Source organism: Dendropsophus ebraccatus, chromosome 3, assembly GCF_027789765.1.
Source record: "Dendropsophus ebraccatus isolate aDenEbr1 chromosome 3, aDenEbr1.pat, whole genome shotgun sequence".
Classification (NCBI taxonomy): Eukaryota; Metazoa; Chordata; class Amphibia; order Anura; family Hylidae; genus Dendropsophus; species Dendropsophus ebraccatus.
In genome coordinates, this window is record NC_091456.1 from 5041767 (window position 1) to 5060964 (window position 19198).

Sequence of the window (19198 nt, forward strand, 5' to 3'; positions counted from 1 at the left end):
TTGACTATCTCTTATACGGGATAAGTCATAATGACGGTCGTTTTTATTGGACGGCCATTATCTGTTGTTTAATGACGGCCGTGCAATAAAACCAACTGACGGTGTGTGGATATAGCTATAGACTGCAGTACAACATTTCAATGTAGACTTTACGCCTGAAAGCGAATGTTCCACCAGGTACATCACTTTGTGTTTTTTTCCATGAACAGACAGGAGCTGGCGGGGGGTGCCGGGGCCGTGGTCCTTTTTTAGAACTGCTGTCTGGTTTCCAAGTACTGTACTGGTCTATTTCCAAGCTCTGGTCTCGCGCTGTGAAAAAGCGCGCTGTAATGTGTGAAACAGCCATTGCCTATTACTTATCTGCTATTTGTGTGTTGCCAGTTGGAATAAAGTTATTTTTTATTTTTGCTACAATGGGTGAAACTTGGACGGAACTACTATCTTGGCTTGGATGAAACTGTCTTATATTTGGAGAGCACCACTGGTAGCATTGTGTCTGAAGGACGCTATACTGATCACCCTGAGGTCCCATGCTCATCAAAGGGAGTGCCGAGGTTTACCTGCCTGTGCTTGACTGTTCTGTTCTACTGACTGGGCCAGGCCTCAGCAATGTAATGATCCCAGCTCAACGATCATTTACTAGAGGCTTCAGCGGCCCTTAGTAATCGAGTGCAGATTACATAGATCAATGCAGTACATATGTGCAAAACTGCAGATTTTTGGTCAAATGCTGGAAAATTTGAATAAAAAGTACAGAAAAAGTTGGGAATGCAGAACAGCCCCGAGCAGAGACATTCAAATCTAGGAAAATGCAAACGTTTCAATTTTTTTTACTGAAATTTTTGTTTTTCAAAAAAACGTCTCAACCAAAAGTTACTACTAACATAAAGCATATTTTGTCACAAAAAAGAGAATCTCGTTAGACAGTAGTCACGGCGCTACACAGCGTCCCAAACTAGTTTCGGTATAGTCAAGCTTGGAGGAGTGTCTTGAGGTTATCACCTCCATTGCTAGTATTGAAAAGTCGATAGAACTTGAAGTTCATTTGTGTAGTGTCCATGGCCGGGACACTTCTAGTGACTGTATGCCGATCTCTATAGGATTACTGTGCCTGCATTATAAAAACAAATCTAACCCCACTACATTTTTAAATCACTTACGCACTGTTTGTCCTTCGTGTGGGTGTTATTTGGGGAATTTATTAGTATAATTGTTTACAGTTTTATTAAAACACTATTAAAAGTTTAAGTTTTAAGCCGCCAAGGAAACCTAGGTACAATGGGACTTTGTCTCTTAGTAATTGTAATGGCACTGATGGCGCAATAGAACACCGATCTCATTGATCTATGCAGTATATGTATACTCAAAGCAGTAATACTAGAAGTCCTCCAGGAGCAATAACCCTAACCCCAGGCAGACTTCTAGTAAGTGTGTAAAAAAAAATAATGTTTTTTATCAATAAAAAAAATCCACTCCCCTAATAAAAGTCTGAATCCCACCCTTTCCCCATAAGCGCAAAAAAAAATCCAAAATGCTAAATTACGCATTTTTGGTCGCATCAAATCCAGGAAAATTGTAATGAAAAGTGTTCAAAAAGTCGCGTATGCGCAAACAAGGTACCGATAGGAAGTACAATCATGGTGCAAAAAATGACACCTGACACAGCCCCATAGACCAGAGTGATTTTAAGGAACATTTCTTTTTTAAAAAAGGTTTTAATTTTTTTTAAAAGCCATCAAATAAAATAAAAGTTACACAAGTTACATATCGTTGTAATCGTACTGACTTGAGGAACCTGTATAACAAGTCAGTTTTACCCTAGGGCGTAAACACAAAACCTCCCTAAAAAATTTTTTTTAAAAAATGTTTGTTTTTTTTCAATTTCACCACACATTTAATTTTTTTTCTGGTTTTGCAGTGTACTTTATGCAAAAAAAGTACAATTTGTGGTGCAAAAAATAAGGGCTCATCTGGTTCTCTAGTTGAGAAAATGCAAGTGCTATGGCCTTTTAAGAAGGAAAAAACGAAAATGCAAAAACGGAAATTAGCCCCGGCCTTAAAGGGTTCATTCTGATTTGGTAACATATGCTCTTTATGATTCCATACATTTGTTTAAATTTTATAGAGAAGAATTTAGATGTCCCGATAAGCTATAAGTCATTTATACAGAGAGCAGCGGATTCTTCTCCTCCATCTGACCTCTGTAATAACCGGTTCTAGGAGCGGCACTGACAGAATTGTGCGCTGAGATTCTATATGATCAGAGAGTTGTATTCCGGGGCCCCGGAGGGAGGCCAGAGACCCAGCATTACAGCACAGCGGCTCACACACTGAAGCGCACATTAGCATTGTAGGTGGTAATATCAGGGTTGCTGCATGTTATTTCCTCTATAACCTCCAGAACTTGAAAGAATTTTCAGGTTTAGTGGATTCTGGATATTCTGTAGTGTAACATAGATTAGGATTTATAGAATTAGCTAAATCAGTGGTGCAGCTACTATGATGGCAGACCATGCAGCTGCTACAGGGCCCAGGTGGTAGGGGGACCCAGGCCCTGGCAAAGTGTGGTCTGCCATCATGGCACCCTCAGAGCCCCCTCCGATTAACAGAAGGTGACAACAACCCCCCTGATCACCACAGCACCTAACCATACCTCCCTTCCAGCTGTCCTGGGGGAGGGGGGAGCGCTGTTGTGGCGTGCCATCACTGAACCCCATACTCACTCCATTCTCTTTACCTTCCCAGGACACAAGTGACAAAACTCATGTGCCGGAGACCTATCAGAGCGACACAATGCCGAGCCAAGTGAGAAGTAAGTATGGGTTGCATACACTGAGAGCATTCCAATCCCCCCCACACACACACACAGCGCACCAGATTGATGGGCCCAATGAATCCTAGCTACGCCCCTGAGCTAAATATATACTTTGAACTGAAAATAATTGATATATTAGTTAAAAAGGATTGCTTGTTTCCTTTGCTCTTATGAAATAAACAGGGAGTAAAATTGGGAGAAATATCAGAGGGAGCAAAGCAGCTGACGTGTGTGAATGGTGCCAAAAACACAAAGCTAACACAAATAGTAATCCATGAAACTATAAGCATCACTGTAAAATTACCAGAATATTCCGTCACTGTCCCTTTTACTATCATGTATTATGCATTATATCAGACGTCAGTATCTAAGGTGCAGGGAGTAGAAAGGTTATCTAAGGTTCAATATTACGTATGGCTATCCATCGTCTTCACTCCTGAAACATAAATCATTATTTATTTAATTAATTAATTAATTAATTAATATAAATAAATAATCAGAAGTAAGTCATGATTCTTTGGACAATATAAACATTTTCTTCATTCTATTTGCTTGGATACGTCCAATAAGTGTTTATTGAAGGGGCAATCTGGAAGGAACAAAATATTTTAAATAAGCTGGTGTCAGAAAGTTATGTAGATTTGTAAATTACTTCTATTTAAAAATCTCCAGTCTTCTAGTACTTCTCAGCTGCTGTATGTCCTGCAGGAAGTGGTGTATTCTCTCCAGTCAGACACAGCGCTCTCTGCTGCCACCTCTGTCCATGTCAGGAACTGTCCAGAGCAGCAGCAAATCCCCATAGAAAACCTCTCCTGCTCTGGACAGTTCCTGACATGGACAGTGGTGGCAGCGGAGAGCACTGTGTCAGACTGGAGAGAATGCAGGACATACAGCAGCTGAGAAATACTGGAAGACTGGAGATTTTTAAACAGAAGCAATTTACAAATTTACAAGATTGAGCTTGAGAAATTCCGTAAATCAACGGGACAGGCGGAACTTAAAGTGGAGACCGTCGCACGGCCTTCGCTTGAAATTTGTGTGCGTTTTCCGTAGTGGGAACATACCCCAAGGCGGGAAGAGAGGACTCAAGAACTGAGAAGCCCCGCCCCAGTGACACTCTACACTATTTATTTTTAGAATTTTTAGGTATTTTGCGACCGACCAGGAGAAGCTGGCAATGATAGTAAAGACTGCACCAACACACGGGGGGGAGTATACGTCTCAGGGCAGACCCCTGATTATTTCTGTTATCTGTAAATTCATTCCAGTTGTTTATTTATAGAGAAGATACAAAATTACAATAGAGAAGAATTTCCTCCAGGATTGTGCGGCTGTTTCCTTCCTCTACAAACATTCACACCAAGACGGGAAAGTGAAAATAATATTATTATGTCTATAGCAAAAAAACTCCGCAGCCTGGTCGGTAAATGTCACGAAACTCAGAAATGTTATTGTGGAGGAATCGGCAGCGGGAGAGAGACGTAATGTTGACTCTGCAGCAGGAGAACCGACCGCACTGCAAACAACACCGACCTGCATTCTGCGACCGGAGACGCCATATTGGCCGTTCTGTAACAAGGGTAATTGGGGGTGTTGGTTATTTTATAATAATTAAATTTTTATTCATCTCAGTTCTCCAGAAATTATTTAAGACGAAATCAGCAGCAGTGGCCTTTGTCATTAGAAGTAGTGGCTATTCCCGGTAGCAGCAGTGGCCGTCATCAGCAGTAGCAGTGGCCGTCATCAGCAGCATTGGCCGTCATCGGTAGCAACAGTGGCTGTCATTGGTGGCAGTAATGACTGCCCCTGGTAGCAGCAGTGGCCGTCCGCGGTAGCAGCCGTGGCCGTTCCCGGTAGCAGCAGTGTAGTTACCGTTGTCAGCTTCCACTGAATTTCTGATTCATGGTGAATTAAGTCAAAGTCAGATTATAAATCAGTAGTGATGATGATGATGATATAATATGAAGTAACCTCCACGCCCCTCTATATCCACACCCCCCACAATGCCGAGCCATGGAAACTTGGTCTTGTTTGAAACTGATCCTGGGTGGTCGGCGACCGCTGATCCTGACTTACAGATAATGAAGCATGTTTTTATTTTCTAATCTTTTTTCTAATCTGATTTTCTTTTTTTATCTCATTACTTTGCTTACAGGTCTTTAGTATGGAGCCATAAAGTCAGAATCCATCTCACTGGACCAGTCAGTGCGGAGTATACGGACACCTGGCGTCACTTGGTTTTGGTCTCTTTTTTTGCTCTTAATAAAGACTAAATGGCCTAAGGCCGGGTTCACACTGCATTTTTGCAGTCGGTTTAACGTATCAGTTTCATGAAAAAAAAAAAAAAGGATGAAAAAAACAAATGCAATTGTGTGCAATTTATTTGGATCAGTTTTTCCATTGACTTCCATTATAAAAAGGAAAACAGGTCAAAATGGATGTTTTTTCTTTCTTTTTTTGTAGTATAAACCACACAAATGTGGTTGACCATGTTTCTTTATACGTTAAAAAGCAACAATTCTATGGTGAGCTGGAACTTACTGTCAGTTTAAATGGGTTATCCGGCACTTCAAAACATGGCCGATTTCTCCCAGCACCACTCTTGTCTCCAGGTCAGGTGCGATTTTCAATTAAAGGGATTATCCAGCTCTACAAAAACATGGCCACTTTCTTCCAGAGACAGCACCGCTCTTGTCTCCAGTTTGGATGGGGTTTGCCACTTTGTTCCATTGAAGTGAATGGAGCTTAATTGCAAACCACACCTGACCTGGAGACAAGAGTCTCTGGAAGCAAGTGGCCATGTTTTTGTAGCGCTGGATAACCCCTTTAAGCTCAATTCACTTCAATAGAACTGAGTTACAAAACCTGCACCCTACCTGGAGACAAGAGCAGTGCTGTCTCTGGAAGAAAGTGGCCATGTTTTTGTAGCGCTGGATAAACCCTTTAACAAAAAAATTGGATTGAAACAAAAGGTCATTTTCTCATGATACATCCCTTTAAAAATGGCCTCTCAGATGTCCCTATCAGCTGGACGCCAAGGAGAAGTGTAAGTAGCAGAACTGATTCCGAGAGGAATTTTATCCACCTAAAATAAAGACTATTTATCAATCCATTTGATTAGTGACCCTAATCCTTCCGAGGAGCGTAAAGCGATAGGAGCGGGAGCGTATAGCAACAAACACCTAAAACAATTGCAGAAGGACTCCGATGCAGAATACTGAGCAGGTGCCCCAGACATTACTTCATAAGCCATAAAATCATCTCACGCCGCTTTCCTGGAATAGATGAAATTGAGACTAAATGAAATTCATCTGAATTCCAGAAATCCTTTCTAGCACTGAAGCCTTCGCTAGATACCGCTAATCAAGTTGTCATTCAAAGAGAAGACAAAATGTGCATGTACAACATTAAAATGGAAATTCAATTCTCCGAGGTGAATCCGTGTAGTAATAATCTCTGTAACCGCTCCGTGTGCAGACGACTGGCGGATCGGAGAGAACAGTTTAGGCCGTAATACACAATGCGCTTCAAACAGACGGCCAATTGTAGACCGTTCCCGTATTATTCTCTAATGAGGTGAGAGCTGATAGGTTAAGGAGGAGGACTACCCGGAATATGAGGAGCTCCGGAGATAAAACTCAACGCTTCCCTCCAGAGAGAACTATAAGGAGGGAAGGACTGATTTCTACCAGCAAATTTATTTACTTCCATCGTTCCATTTCAGCGGTGCCATGAGAAACCTCGGCAAGGACGGCAACCAATAGAGTGGTTCCATCCCATAACACCACTGTATGAATCACGTCACCACCATTGAGTGCTAACACTAGGAAATAAATATTACATTAAAGGGGTACTCCCATGCTGAGAAGTTATAACTAGCCGATCATGGGGGTCCAACAACTGCAATCTGCCCCCCATGAGCTGAGAAAAACAACCAAACATTGTACTGGGCTGTTTGTAGAATAAATGGAGGAGCGTGCCCTCCCGGTGAAGTGTGAGGAGCCCCAGTGGTCGTCCCCCCCCCCCCCCCCCCCCCCCCCATCTGCTGGTTATTCTCTATCCTCAAGGTCTGTTTCTTTGCTGCTTAGAGCCAGATACTCAGATATGTTCTTCCACTCTACTTCTATGGTCTAATTATATTTTTTAATTTCAGTCTAGTACATAATTCTGAAGACGGCCATCTTGTCTGATTTTAACAGCATTTAGAGATATGCTTTACAGCATAGACACATTAGACTGGCCCACACTCATAGAGGGGGAATGTTTTCTGGGCATATTCTGTGACCTGCGCAGAGGAGGGATGATGTGTGAGCTTCAGCTATATACAGGTCTCACCTTTTACTGTAAACCTGTCTGGGGTATAAAGGAGGACCCTGCTGAAAAGTGATTTGTACAGAACAGGAATGTCATGGGATGAAGTCTGTGCGCCCCTTAGCTTGTGCTCAGTGTTTTTGTATGTTTTGTGCAGTAACCTGAACCCTGTCTGAACACTGGCCTATTTCTAGCAAGATGTTCAGCTCCACCCGTCTGCTGTGTGCTCTGGCTATTAAGGAGTTATGGTGCGTTTACACAGACAGATTTATCAGACAGATTTTTTAAACCAAAGCCAGGGACAGAGTATAAACAGGGAACAGGTCATAAAGGAAAGACTGAGATTTCTCCTGTTCTCAAATCCATTCCTAGCTTTGACTTAAAAAATCTGTCTGATAAATCTGTCTGTGTAAACGCACCAAAACACTGCTGCCAGTTCTGGCCACAGGTGATCTTGTTTGGAACCAGGAGCCTTGGCCAATAGGGGCTGGGACTGTCTCCTTGTTCCCTATAAGTTTTTGGCTAAGGCTCATTCTAGTGCCGGATATTGAGCTTGTCTCTGCCTGCTTGTGTTTCTGCTATTCTCTGTATTTACCCTGACCCTTTTGCCTTGTATTCTGACCATCCCTGCTAGCCGCTGCCCCTGACCATATTGCCTGACTTTGACCTTGCTTATTGCATTGTGTTTTGTACTGTGCTGCCCGATTGTTGTGACCCGGACTGTCGACTCTTTTTTATTGTGCTTGTTTGTCTTGTTTTGTGTTCCACCTAGCCAGTGCAGGGGTTGCCGCCCAGTTGCTCGCAGTCTCCTAGGGCAGATTGAGGCAAGTAGGCAGGGCCAGTGGGCGGGGTTCAGCTTAGGGTCCACTATCTGTTTCCGCCATCTTGTCTTTCTGAGTGACCAGTCCTAACAAGGAAGCTTCATTTTTTTAAAGTCTTCTAGAGACTAGGTGACTCACTTCGATGAAATCTACTGTCCGCTGCCTGTTGTCAGTGAAACTTTGTCTTTGGCAACAGCTAAAGCAGGACAGATTACAGGAAATGAGTATGGGACATAGAATGAATTATGTGTAAGGAGACAGAAAGCTTAGGCTGTGTGCCTATAAGCTGAGCCCATCTGCCTGCTGAAAATGATCCCTCTCACCTCTGACTACCCATAAAGCAAATACAATGTACTTACTGCTGTATGTCCGCAGAGCTGCAGGGTAATTCCCCCCACCCCCTCAGCTTATTAGCAGCGACAGTAGCAGCTCATTGCAAAATGCATCCCTTTCCTTGCTGTGATCCTGCTACTCCTCTTTCTTTCTTTTCTATTCATATAGCACCTGGCAAACCCTGTCCATGTGGCATCTGTGGTAATGTACTGTGTAATTCATCAGCCCAGCAGTGCCAGTATGTTCAGTTCAGTGCACTTTCTCCAAGACTATATCATGGCATGGCAGAGAGGAGTATGTGTTGTGATTGTACTACTGGCATACAGCCCCAGGGGCCTACACAACGGGCAGTTCCATGGTTCTGGGGGCCAAAACACTAGGAACCTGTCTACCTATTGGAGTGATCTACCTAACTATTGGGGAGTCCCACCTAACTGTTGAACCCACCCACATTATTGTGGGAAACACCTAAAGGTTTTAGGTCTGGGAAAGGTAAGGAGGGTGTTGAAAAACTGCAAAGATGTTTGTCTGGCAGATTTAGCAGAGATCAGTCAGGGGTAGAAGAAACTACCATGGTAATCTGATGGAGGAATTAGAAAAGCTTTTAACCCTTACCACTACCTTGGTGTTGCTGTACATGAATTCCCTTACACTATGTGCTGGTCTCTTCTATTCTGATTGGCTGGTGCCATCCATAATATAGAAGAGTAATCAATATCAAGAGTGTAAGGATAAAGAATTAGATGCAAACATGTTCAGAAAATAAGCAGAAAATCCCAGAGCCCAGGCACACTTCCCTTTGTGTTCCTGCACTGAACTCCTCCGACCTCTCCATGTTTTAATCTCTGGTTCCTTTGACAGGGAGCAATGCTGTTTGCATGTGCTGAAAAGCTCTTTGTGGCTGTTTAATTTGTGTTTCCTTTATGGATTTATTCAGCACCTGAGATACAAGTGGAAAAGTCAGTTCTTTGTCCATGGATTTTAGACTTAGCATCGCAGGCAAATTATCTAATTGTGTGAGTGCGTTTCTGCAATGTTACCGTAAGCAGCGCTATCTGCAAAGCTTCAGAGACGCAGAAACGCCGAGAAGTAAACACTTCAATAAATGTCATGCAATTACGATTAAGAAGAATGGATAGACTGGAGCACACATTGCTTCATCACAGACAGCTCATTTAACTCCCATCACTTCCACATTATGAAGTGTACCTGGCTGTAACTGCAGGGATATCGTCTAAATGTCTCATAAGAATATAAACTGCTGCAGACCATGCTTTATAATAACAAAACCATTCCACAGTATAAGCTGTAAGAACAGAAGTAATGCTCCAGGCATCCACCTAACATTACAAACAACTCGCCGCGCTCAGACATTGGCCGAATCTGCCCGTTTTGTCCGTGTTATGTAGATTTGTGCCTAAGATTTACTAGTTTTATGCTTCTATGAGACCTGGATGCCAACCAGCGCTACACAGCAAAATATCAGCCAAGATTATCACGCTCAACTCTGAATGCCACTAACAGGTTAAAAAATCCAGGATTAGCAGTTACCATTTGTAGTCTTCCATGTGCTGAAAGAGACTCTGTCAGTAGGGTTATGGCGTCCTAAGGGTAACATAAACAAGTGACAGAGAGGCTGAACAGGATGATTTATCACTTACATTGTCCTGTGCAGCTGATCCAGAGATCTTCTCCTAAATAACATGGACAATACGTAGTTCTCTCCATTATGTGCATGAGCTCAGTAGTCCTGGATATTCATAAGATGCAGAAAACTCCACCCACCAGCTGCTTATTGGCAGTTACTTATCCATGCTGTGTATAGGTAGTGAGCTGTCAACCAGCAGCTGGAGGGCGGGGGGAGGGGTGTGGCAAGAATCCTATTCTCCTGCATATTGGGAGAACGGCTGAACAGAATGATGTAAGTAATATACCGATCTGTTCAGTATTTCTCATTTAGGGTGGAATATACCTAGTGACAGATTCCCTTTACGCATATAGATGTGCACTTTATTACATTTGAAATGTTACATTATTGCAGCATCTGGTTTTGCTGTGCTGTTTATGTTCATTTAATAGACAGGAAAGAACTGGATTATTTGATAATCTCTTTATCGTGGTTGTATAACTTACAACGTTTTGTTATACATAAATGTGATTAGTTATACTGGTTATACATTTTAATAAAACTGACCGGAAAAAAAGTGGACGATCTATACAATAAAGGTGAATCGAAACGGAGACTTCCCTATTATCAATAAACCTATAAATTGGGGGGGGGGGCTTCCTAGAGACAGGTGAGCAGGTTTAGGTATGAGCTGAAATTTTACGAATGCATATGCTACTGAAAATATGTAGAAATCTTCAAGCAGTATGGGGCCCAGTCATTTGGGGTGGGAGCCCTAAAGATTATCACACAGCCTTCAGGAAAAAAAAACCTGAAAGATGAAGAGAACAATAAAAATCAATAGTAGATTATTAAGGAAATGTCAAGTAGGCAGAACTGAGACAATAGAACACATCGCCAACTAAGAAAGCCTTTGGCCATAAGGAGCATAGTAGTTTCCCTATATCTAGACTCTCCTATTCCTGTACTGCCAGATGCAAAGAATTTGTGATATAATTTATAATTATTAAAGGGGTATTCCACTCAAACATAACTTTTGATATGTTGCTGCCCATGGTGAGACTAACAATTCCTTTCCTACTTGTTATCTATTTAGTCTGCCTTCCCCCAGTTCTCAGATTCTGCTTTCTGCTTAAGACACAAAAATCTGTGTGTGAGCCTCTCTCTGTCTCCCCTTCCTCACTGTGATTAACACTCTCGGCATCACAAAGCAGCTACAATGTTGCAGAAAAAGCCTGCTAGGGACTTGTTTATATCAGCTGTCTCAGAAGGGAGGGGGAGGAGGGGGAGACAGAGAAAAGATCATGTACAAATTTTTGTGTTTTCAGCAGAAAGCAGCAGCTAAGAACTGGGAGAAGGAGACTGAATAGATAATGACAAGTATGGAAGGAATTGTTTGTCTCACCATGGGCAGCAACAAATCAAAAGTTATGTTTGAGTGGAATATTCCTTTAATTTCTGTGTTTTTAAGTTATGGTAAAATTCCATCAAAAAAATTAGATGTGCAGTTGTTTGGTGGTGGGTGATGCTGAGTGACCTTACTGCTCTGCAAAGAGTTCAGCATTTACTATGGAACAGCAAAGTCCTGTATGTAAAGTAACAGATAGAAGACGAGGATGGACACAGCTGGGAGGAGAGCAAAGCAGAATTCAGAATTACACATAAAAAAACACAACATATGCACAAAAGCTTGTAAAATAATTCTCACAACCTGTCACAGTCCCACATCTTCCTCATTGTATAGGTGGATGCTAAGCTTTAATCTCACATTTTATAGTTGATATTATTCCAGGCAAAAGATATTAGAAACAAAAACTAGGACAGGATTCAACCCATAAAACCTCATGTATATTGTGCGATCTATACATCTAGACATCTACAGGTCCATACTGTGCCATTAGTGATTATATATATATATACACACACACACATATTCCATATGGCTTTGTGAGGAAAGAAAAGCACATTCAATGTCCCCCTTATTGTGCCCTTTTAGAAAAGATCTCACCCTTATTGCCTCTACTGAGTCTTTATGTCCCTTTATTGCCCCCAGTTAGTAATAATGCCTCTGTAGAAATGATACCCCCCTGTAATAATCACAGGGAGTTCATCAGCAACTTGACCTCAGAATAATCCTCCCAGCATTACAAAGAAACTACAATGTTACAGATACAACCTGCCAGGGACTTGTTTACATCAGCCATCTGAGAAGGGAGGGGGAGGAGGGGGAGACAGGGAGAAAAGCTCACCCACAGATTTTTGTGTCTTCAGCAGAAAGCAGCAGCTGAGAACTGGGGGAAGGAGACTGAATAGATAACAACAAGTATGGAAGGAATTGTTAGTCTCACCATGGGCAGCAACATATCAAAAGTTACACTTGAGTGAAATACCCCTTATATTTAATAGATAGATATAATAATGAGGATAATGAATCATAACCATCATTTATTTAGCACTAACATATTTTACCGCCCTTCACTACACAATGGGAGATTATACAGCTGTACAAGAGCTTGCAATCTATCAGGAAATATAAGAGGGGGGGGAAAAAAACGGTAAAAGAGTGACAAAAATGAGTAACACTATGAGCAATACTCTAAAGAACAAGTCTAAAGTCTCCGGCCCTTTTTAAATATTAACAGTCCCATTCATCACCTTTAAGATGACACATTCATAGAATATACTTTGTCTTACGTAATTGCTATAAACAATCCACAGGTAACATTCCTGTCCTCGGTTCCGATGCCGTAACGTGTTTTTGTATTTTTACTTTACGTCCACAACTTGGTTTTCTCATTTTGTTCGGTTAGGTGCGGTATTTGCTCAGATTGCCACTTTCTTATTTGTAAAGCTTTTATTTCTATAATCCATATCGATGTGTCTGGAGAGCCCCCTAGCTGCAGCTACAGAAACTGTCAGATATGAAAACCTGCTACAAGGTGGACAATATTTCTGTGACACACTGGGTTGGTTATGATAGATTCTGGGACTGTAAGGCTTCCTCTTTTATAGATTTAAAAAGTTAAAAAAAAATGTATGGTTTTAAAAAATATTACAAAGCCCCCCCCTTTCCCATTTTACAACAGAAAATACTGTATATGTATATATATATATATATATATATATATATATATATATATATATATATATATTTATTTATTTATTTATTTATTTTTTTTATATAAAAACAAAAAAAAACAGTATTCCATTGTGTGGAATTGTCCAAACTATTCAAGTATAATGATATTGTCCCCACATGATGAACAGCGTGATGGAAATGAGAAAAAAAAAGGCCACGATTGCACTTTTTGACACATTATATATTGGAATAAAAAAAACAAATAAAAAGGCGCACGGGGCTCAGCTCTATCCTCTCCTCCATTTTCTATAACTGATGAAATGGGAAATCAGGGAATAACAAATTGGGCCAAAGCAGATTCCGTGTTACGTGTAAATATATGAAGGTGGAGAATAGAGTCATACTGTGTTACCATTTATATAAACTGTAACATACCGTTCATCGTATACTCAGCCACATGGAATACATGGAGAATGTAGCCTACAGGACGCACAGATCTCCCCTTAAAGTGTCACTGACTTTTTTTTTTTTTTTAACCAGAAATCAATAGTACGGGCGATTTTAAGAAACTTTGTAATTGGGTTTATTAGGCAAATCTGCCATTATCTGCATTCAAAAAGACTTTCCCCAGCCCCCCCCCCCCTTCCTCTACTGCTCATTATATGAAAATTATGTCTTGTTGCATCAGACATGCCCCTATCTGTTCTATAGAGAGGGGAGGGGGGAGGAAGGAGATTAGTTGGCAGCAGAGAACAAAGGATTATACAGTGGGAGCTGTGTGAAAGCCGGTATTCAGAGGTTAGAGAGGTCAGTGCTGACTTAAGAGAAGATAGCCTGGTGATGTAGCTGTAAATTAACTCTTTGTTGTCCTGTTTTGGTGCCTCATCTTTCCCTTATATTACCCTTTCGGCTAATAACCCCAATTACAAAGTTGTACTATTGATTTCTGCAAAAAAAATTAAATGACAGTGACACTTTAAAGGTTACAATTCACTGACATGTCTCACATGTGAATAGTAATGCTCATTACCATGTTATCTCGCCATTGTAGAGACATTGTGCATTCTGGAGACTGCAGCTCCCTTGATTTAGTAGCTATACAGAAGTTTTTTGGGCCGATACATGGAAGAGATCATCAAAGAAAACGGTTAGTGAAATTTTTTTTGCATAAATCAATAGTCCAGGCGATTTTAAGAAACTTTGTAATTAGGTTTATTAGCCGAAAAAAACATTTTTATCATGAAAAAGCAGTTTGAAGCTCCCCTCCCTGTCTTCATTGTTCTCCTATGGAGAGAGCTAAAAGACCAAAACAGGACAACAAAGTTAATCTACAAATACATCGCCCTTTATCTCCTCTGACAGTCAGTACTGACCTCTCTGAGCTCTGATTACAGCTGTCACCCAGCTCTGTGCCTTCTCAGCTTTCTGCTGTTGGCTAACTCCCTCCTTCCTCCTCCCCCCTCCCCTCTCTATAGAACAGACTGGGTTGTGTCTGATGCAACAAGTCACAATTTCCTGATTTTTTTGCAGTGGATGGAAAAGAGGAGGGAGGGGGGGGACCCGGGAAAACGCTTTTTAAATGCAGATAATGGCATATTTGGCTAATAAACCCAATTACAAAGTTTCTTAAAATCTTCTGGACTATTGATTTCTGCAAAAAAACAAAACAAAAAAAACAGTAACTCTTTAAGCAGAGAGTCGTATCAGACGTTCCTGCTGGGGAGGAGAACACCTACTGCCTGATCTCATACTCATATCATTATTTTATATCCAGGTTACTCCGCTGTCACTCCTTACCGCTCACGTTCCCGACATTTGCATGTAAAATTATTGTATTGCCATATGATGAGACTTTTCCCTTTTTTGTACATTGTTCAGGTCTTAAATAGATTTTGGAGTCATGTGTCTTTCCCCATGGGTATTTTAGTCTGTCTGTTGATAGGATGCTACATGCCATGACTAAGTGTAGTTGGATCCGAAACATGTTGGTACGGGGTTTCATGTGGCAGAAAACCTAGAATCGATGAGCTGTGTCATACATCCATGTCAGGGACTTCCCCAAACACTACTAGGTGATACAACACTTCCAAAACGCTTGTGGGATGCTCCCTGTTCACAGTGGTTAGTACCTACAAAAACTGGTCTAAGGAAGTACAAGCAGCATATGGGCATCCATGATACCCAGCAGCGCCATTGTATACCATGCAATCAACTGCCTGCGCTGCCGGAACAATTCCGTCTCTAGGATGGTACAGCTTATCCTGTCTCTGTGATAGTCTGGGGGGACTTATGTGCATCATTCCCCCATGGACTGTTTAGGGGCCCTATGCGAGGACTGTATGGGGCTCAGCTCCTACATGGCCGCTCCCATTTTCCTAATCCTGGATAACCCCTTTAGTAAAATGTGAAGGGTGGTGGTGTTGGTCGTCAGCACCTGTGACAGGTTACCGGGGTGTGAACAAACATTTAACATCTGCAAAGAAAGAAAATCACACAAAATAGAAGTAAACATTTTATTTACAGATCCTGACTATGTCACATAGTTCCCCTGAATATACATGTAAGATTATGTATTAACCTGGAGACGGTGAGCTAAGCTCCGGAGCTGCAGAACAGCAGCAGCAGAACCCTGGCAGTGAAGCTGACCGTATGTGCTGACAAAGTACTGAATGTAAAACAGAGGGGGGGAAAATTATTGGCTTATCTGGTCTCATTGGTGCGATCATACAAGATGCAGCTTTCTATCCTGCATGGTAAATGTATCATGAGCGCCGGCTCAGATGAGGCTTGTGGCACTTACAAATACACGGGAAAAAATATACAAAATGCCAAGGGACATCAAATAAAATTCACATAAAGTCCTATGAAAATGACCGATAAAATAATAGTATAAAGCAATTCTATCGCATTAATCAAACCAAAAAAAACACAAAACCAAACAATAAAAACTTTAGATGTCATCAAACTGTCAACACTTAACAAAAAACTTTAAGGGCTCAGGAAGATTCAATGGATTTCCGAACGATACCTGTGTGTATTACTTTCTTGGATTTCCAATAGGTCGGCTTCCCCAGGTCTACACTGAACACCCCCCCCCCCCCAGTGGGTTTTCTTCATATGTTTTTTTTGTTAATAGTTTTTACCACCTTCCCAAACCACAAGATTTCCACCGAGACGACATTTACAGGAATATAATCTTTCAATTTCTGTGGAAACTAGTAAATAAATTTCACATAAAATGTGGCAGTGAAAACGGGATCCTGACTAACCACTGAAATACCTGTCCCCGATAGAACAATATGCTAACGCTAAGGCTAAGTTCAGACCGTAAAAATGTGTGAACAGGTAAATAACAAATAATGAGCATATTCATTGTATGGACGGTCATAATCAGTTACGGACGTTATTCTATACGCGCTTGCCGGCCAATTTCCCGTTTACAATTGTATTGAAAATACAGTTGTATTATGACCTCAAAATTACAGCTGCGTTTTTCTTTTATTTAACGGTGTAAGAACATAGGCTAAAGTCAGAAGGCTCCGTAGCTTTATCTAGGAATACACCTTCTAGACATTTCAGAACTTCGTAACACCCTCATGCTACGTTCACACACTGTTAAAACAACGGCCGTGTTTTATTCCTATTAGTTCTGTCTTTTAATCATTTAAGCATTAACTTTAATTGACTTATTTTTCACACACGAATTTGCAAACTTCCTGCACTGGAAAACTTTGCACCATACAAACTATGAAGAAGGTTCAAAGTTCAATTGTAGCTTAAAGGGGTTATCCGGGATTATAAAAACATGGCGTCTTCATCCAGAAACAGCGCCATCTTTGTCGTCCTCGGTTTGTGGGCAGTTTTGCAGCTCATTTCCATTTGTGTGAATGGAACAGAGTTTTAATACCACATTCAAGCTGGAGGACAGAGGTGGTGCCGATTCTGGAAGAAAATAGACTAGTTTCCCAATTCTCGATAATCCCTTTAATTTACTAAAAGCCATCTACCTACTACTTAAAGTAGAATACAGCTGGCTGGGGTCCAGGAGTGGGATGCGGCTTTGCGTGGGCACCGAGACAGGTGAATGACTTCTTTTTTATGTTCCGCCACCCTCAGCCCGGAGTCAGACTTCCCCTTTAATATTTAGCTTTGGTGGAACTGGACAAAATATAAGAAACCTGCTGTATTTCTATATAGCAGGCCTAGTTATAAAAGTATAAAGGAACACTGTGGTTCCAAAGAAACAGACTAGATCTTTATATATCAAGAGTCCAAAAACAATGAATTACAATCATGTCCATTAAGAAATCCATTGGCCAGGCTACAAACATGGATATCCTCCTCATAGTCCCCATAGTCTATTTTCTCTGCTCCTCAGAATGTTCCTCTATAGGAGGGACTCCGGCCATTACACTAAGACATATTATATCTCTCCTGTCCTCTATGTGCCGTATTTGCATATAGATTTCCCATCTGGCAGCATTTCATTTTGAACAGGGAAAAAAAAAAAAAAAAAAAGATTTCTGGCAAATTTTTTGATCATTGGAACAAAAAATTCACTCCATTGGAAACCAAAGATTATAATATCACAGAGACAACCATACTCATTAACTATGGTTGTTTACAGTCACATCCTTAAAGGGGTTGTGCACCAAAGATTTTTTTCTTTCAAATCAACTGGTGCCAGAGATTTGTAATTATTTTCTATTCCAAAAAAACTCCAGTCTACAGTACTTATCAGCTACTGTATGTCCTGCAGGAAGTGGTGTATTCTCTCCAGTCTGACACAGTGCTCTCTGCTGCCACCTCTGTCCATGTCAGGAACTGTCCAGAGCAGCAGCAAATCCCCATAGGAAACCTCTCCTACTCTTGATAGTTCCTGACATGGACAGAGGTGGCAGCAGAGAGCACTGTGTCAGGCTGGAGAGAATACACAACTTCCTGCAGGACATACAGCAAATGATAAGTACTGCAAGACTGGAGATTTTTAATAGAAGTAAATGACAAAACTCTGGCACCAGTTGATTGGAAAGAAAAAAATAGCTAAATAGCCCCTTTGAGGGTTTTAGAATAAAATTGACACTTTGGGGCAGTTCACACTGAGTAAACACGGTGCAATCCCGCCGCGCGTCTGTCCGCTTCTTCTCCGCTCAAAGAATGAACATGTTAGTTCTTTGAGCGGAGAGCGGCGGCGTGTTTGCTCAGTGTGAACTGGCCCTAACTGTCACTTAGCATTTTTGGGATGGATGATGTAGATAAACATATATACCAAAGTAATTAAAAATAATGTAAACCTCGTAGCTGGAGAGCTGGGGACTATGAGACTATGTTGATGATGGTGATAACCTCATCTCCAGCGCCCCCCCCCCCCCTTACGCTAAACTCCTGAGACCTGTGTGGTAAGAAGGCATCACATGACCTATGAAATGCTTGCAGCACATTTTGTTTTTTGTTTTTTACATCAAAACATTTTGTATAAAAATAAGGGCTACTTAAAAACGTAAAATGATAAAAGGAAAAAAAAATTACCAAAAACCGATAAACCTCCTGTCTGAACTTTTCAGGATATCATGTAACCAGATCTATAGGCGACTGGTAACAAGCAGATTTGTTATTGCAACAAACACCAGCGAAAAGTAAGTAAGTGTCTAGCTGGACTCGCACACGTCGGGTCATATCCCTATAAAATCCGTCTACTACACAAAACGTGGAGAAGCGTCTTGTCAGGGAGCTCTCGGGGTCGGCGTCTTTGTTGCTTTGTGTCATTTACCAATGTTATAAGGTATTTCTGAGAATTCTGCTTCTATGGAGGACAGGCTGGTCCGGACAATCACTATCGTGAAGTCTTGCATCGACTTAACCATCTGTAGAATCGGTGGCGAAAACGAAAACTTCTCTAAATGTTACGCGATCAAAAACGGAACCTCTCTTCGTTCTGATCGGCGATCGTTCATTTTAACGTATATTAACTTCATATAAAGTCACTGGAGAGTCTGCTGGTTCTCAAGCTGCTGACCGTCTGCGGATAACAAACAATCCTCGCTGTAGCTGGCCCAGGTATATCCGCATCTTGGTACTGTCGCTGCTTTTCCTGACCCAGATCTGAAAGCAAGGAGAGGAAAAGCAGTGTTAGCGGGGATGATGGCCGGGCTCAGGCTCCTACTGTATACACCGTATCTGCAGCTCTCCGCGCTCCACTGATTGCACAGTCA

General features: G+C 41.4%; 1 protein-coding gene across 1 annotated transcript in view; it reads right to left on the reverse strand.

Moving 5' to 3' along the window:
- Positions 1-18461: 18461 nt before the first annotated feature.
- The window catches only part of SUDS3 (SDS3 homolog, SIN3A corepressor complex component), a 40194-nt gene continuing 39457 nt past the window's right edge, over positions 18462-19198 (reverse strand). Inside the window, exon 12 of the mRNA XM_069963966.1 lies at positions 18462-19088. Coding sequence (XP_069820067.1) covers positions 18990-19088 — 99 coding nt within the window. The 3' untranslated portion in view covers positions 18462-18989. The remainder of the gene's footprint in view (positions 19089-19198) is intronic.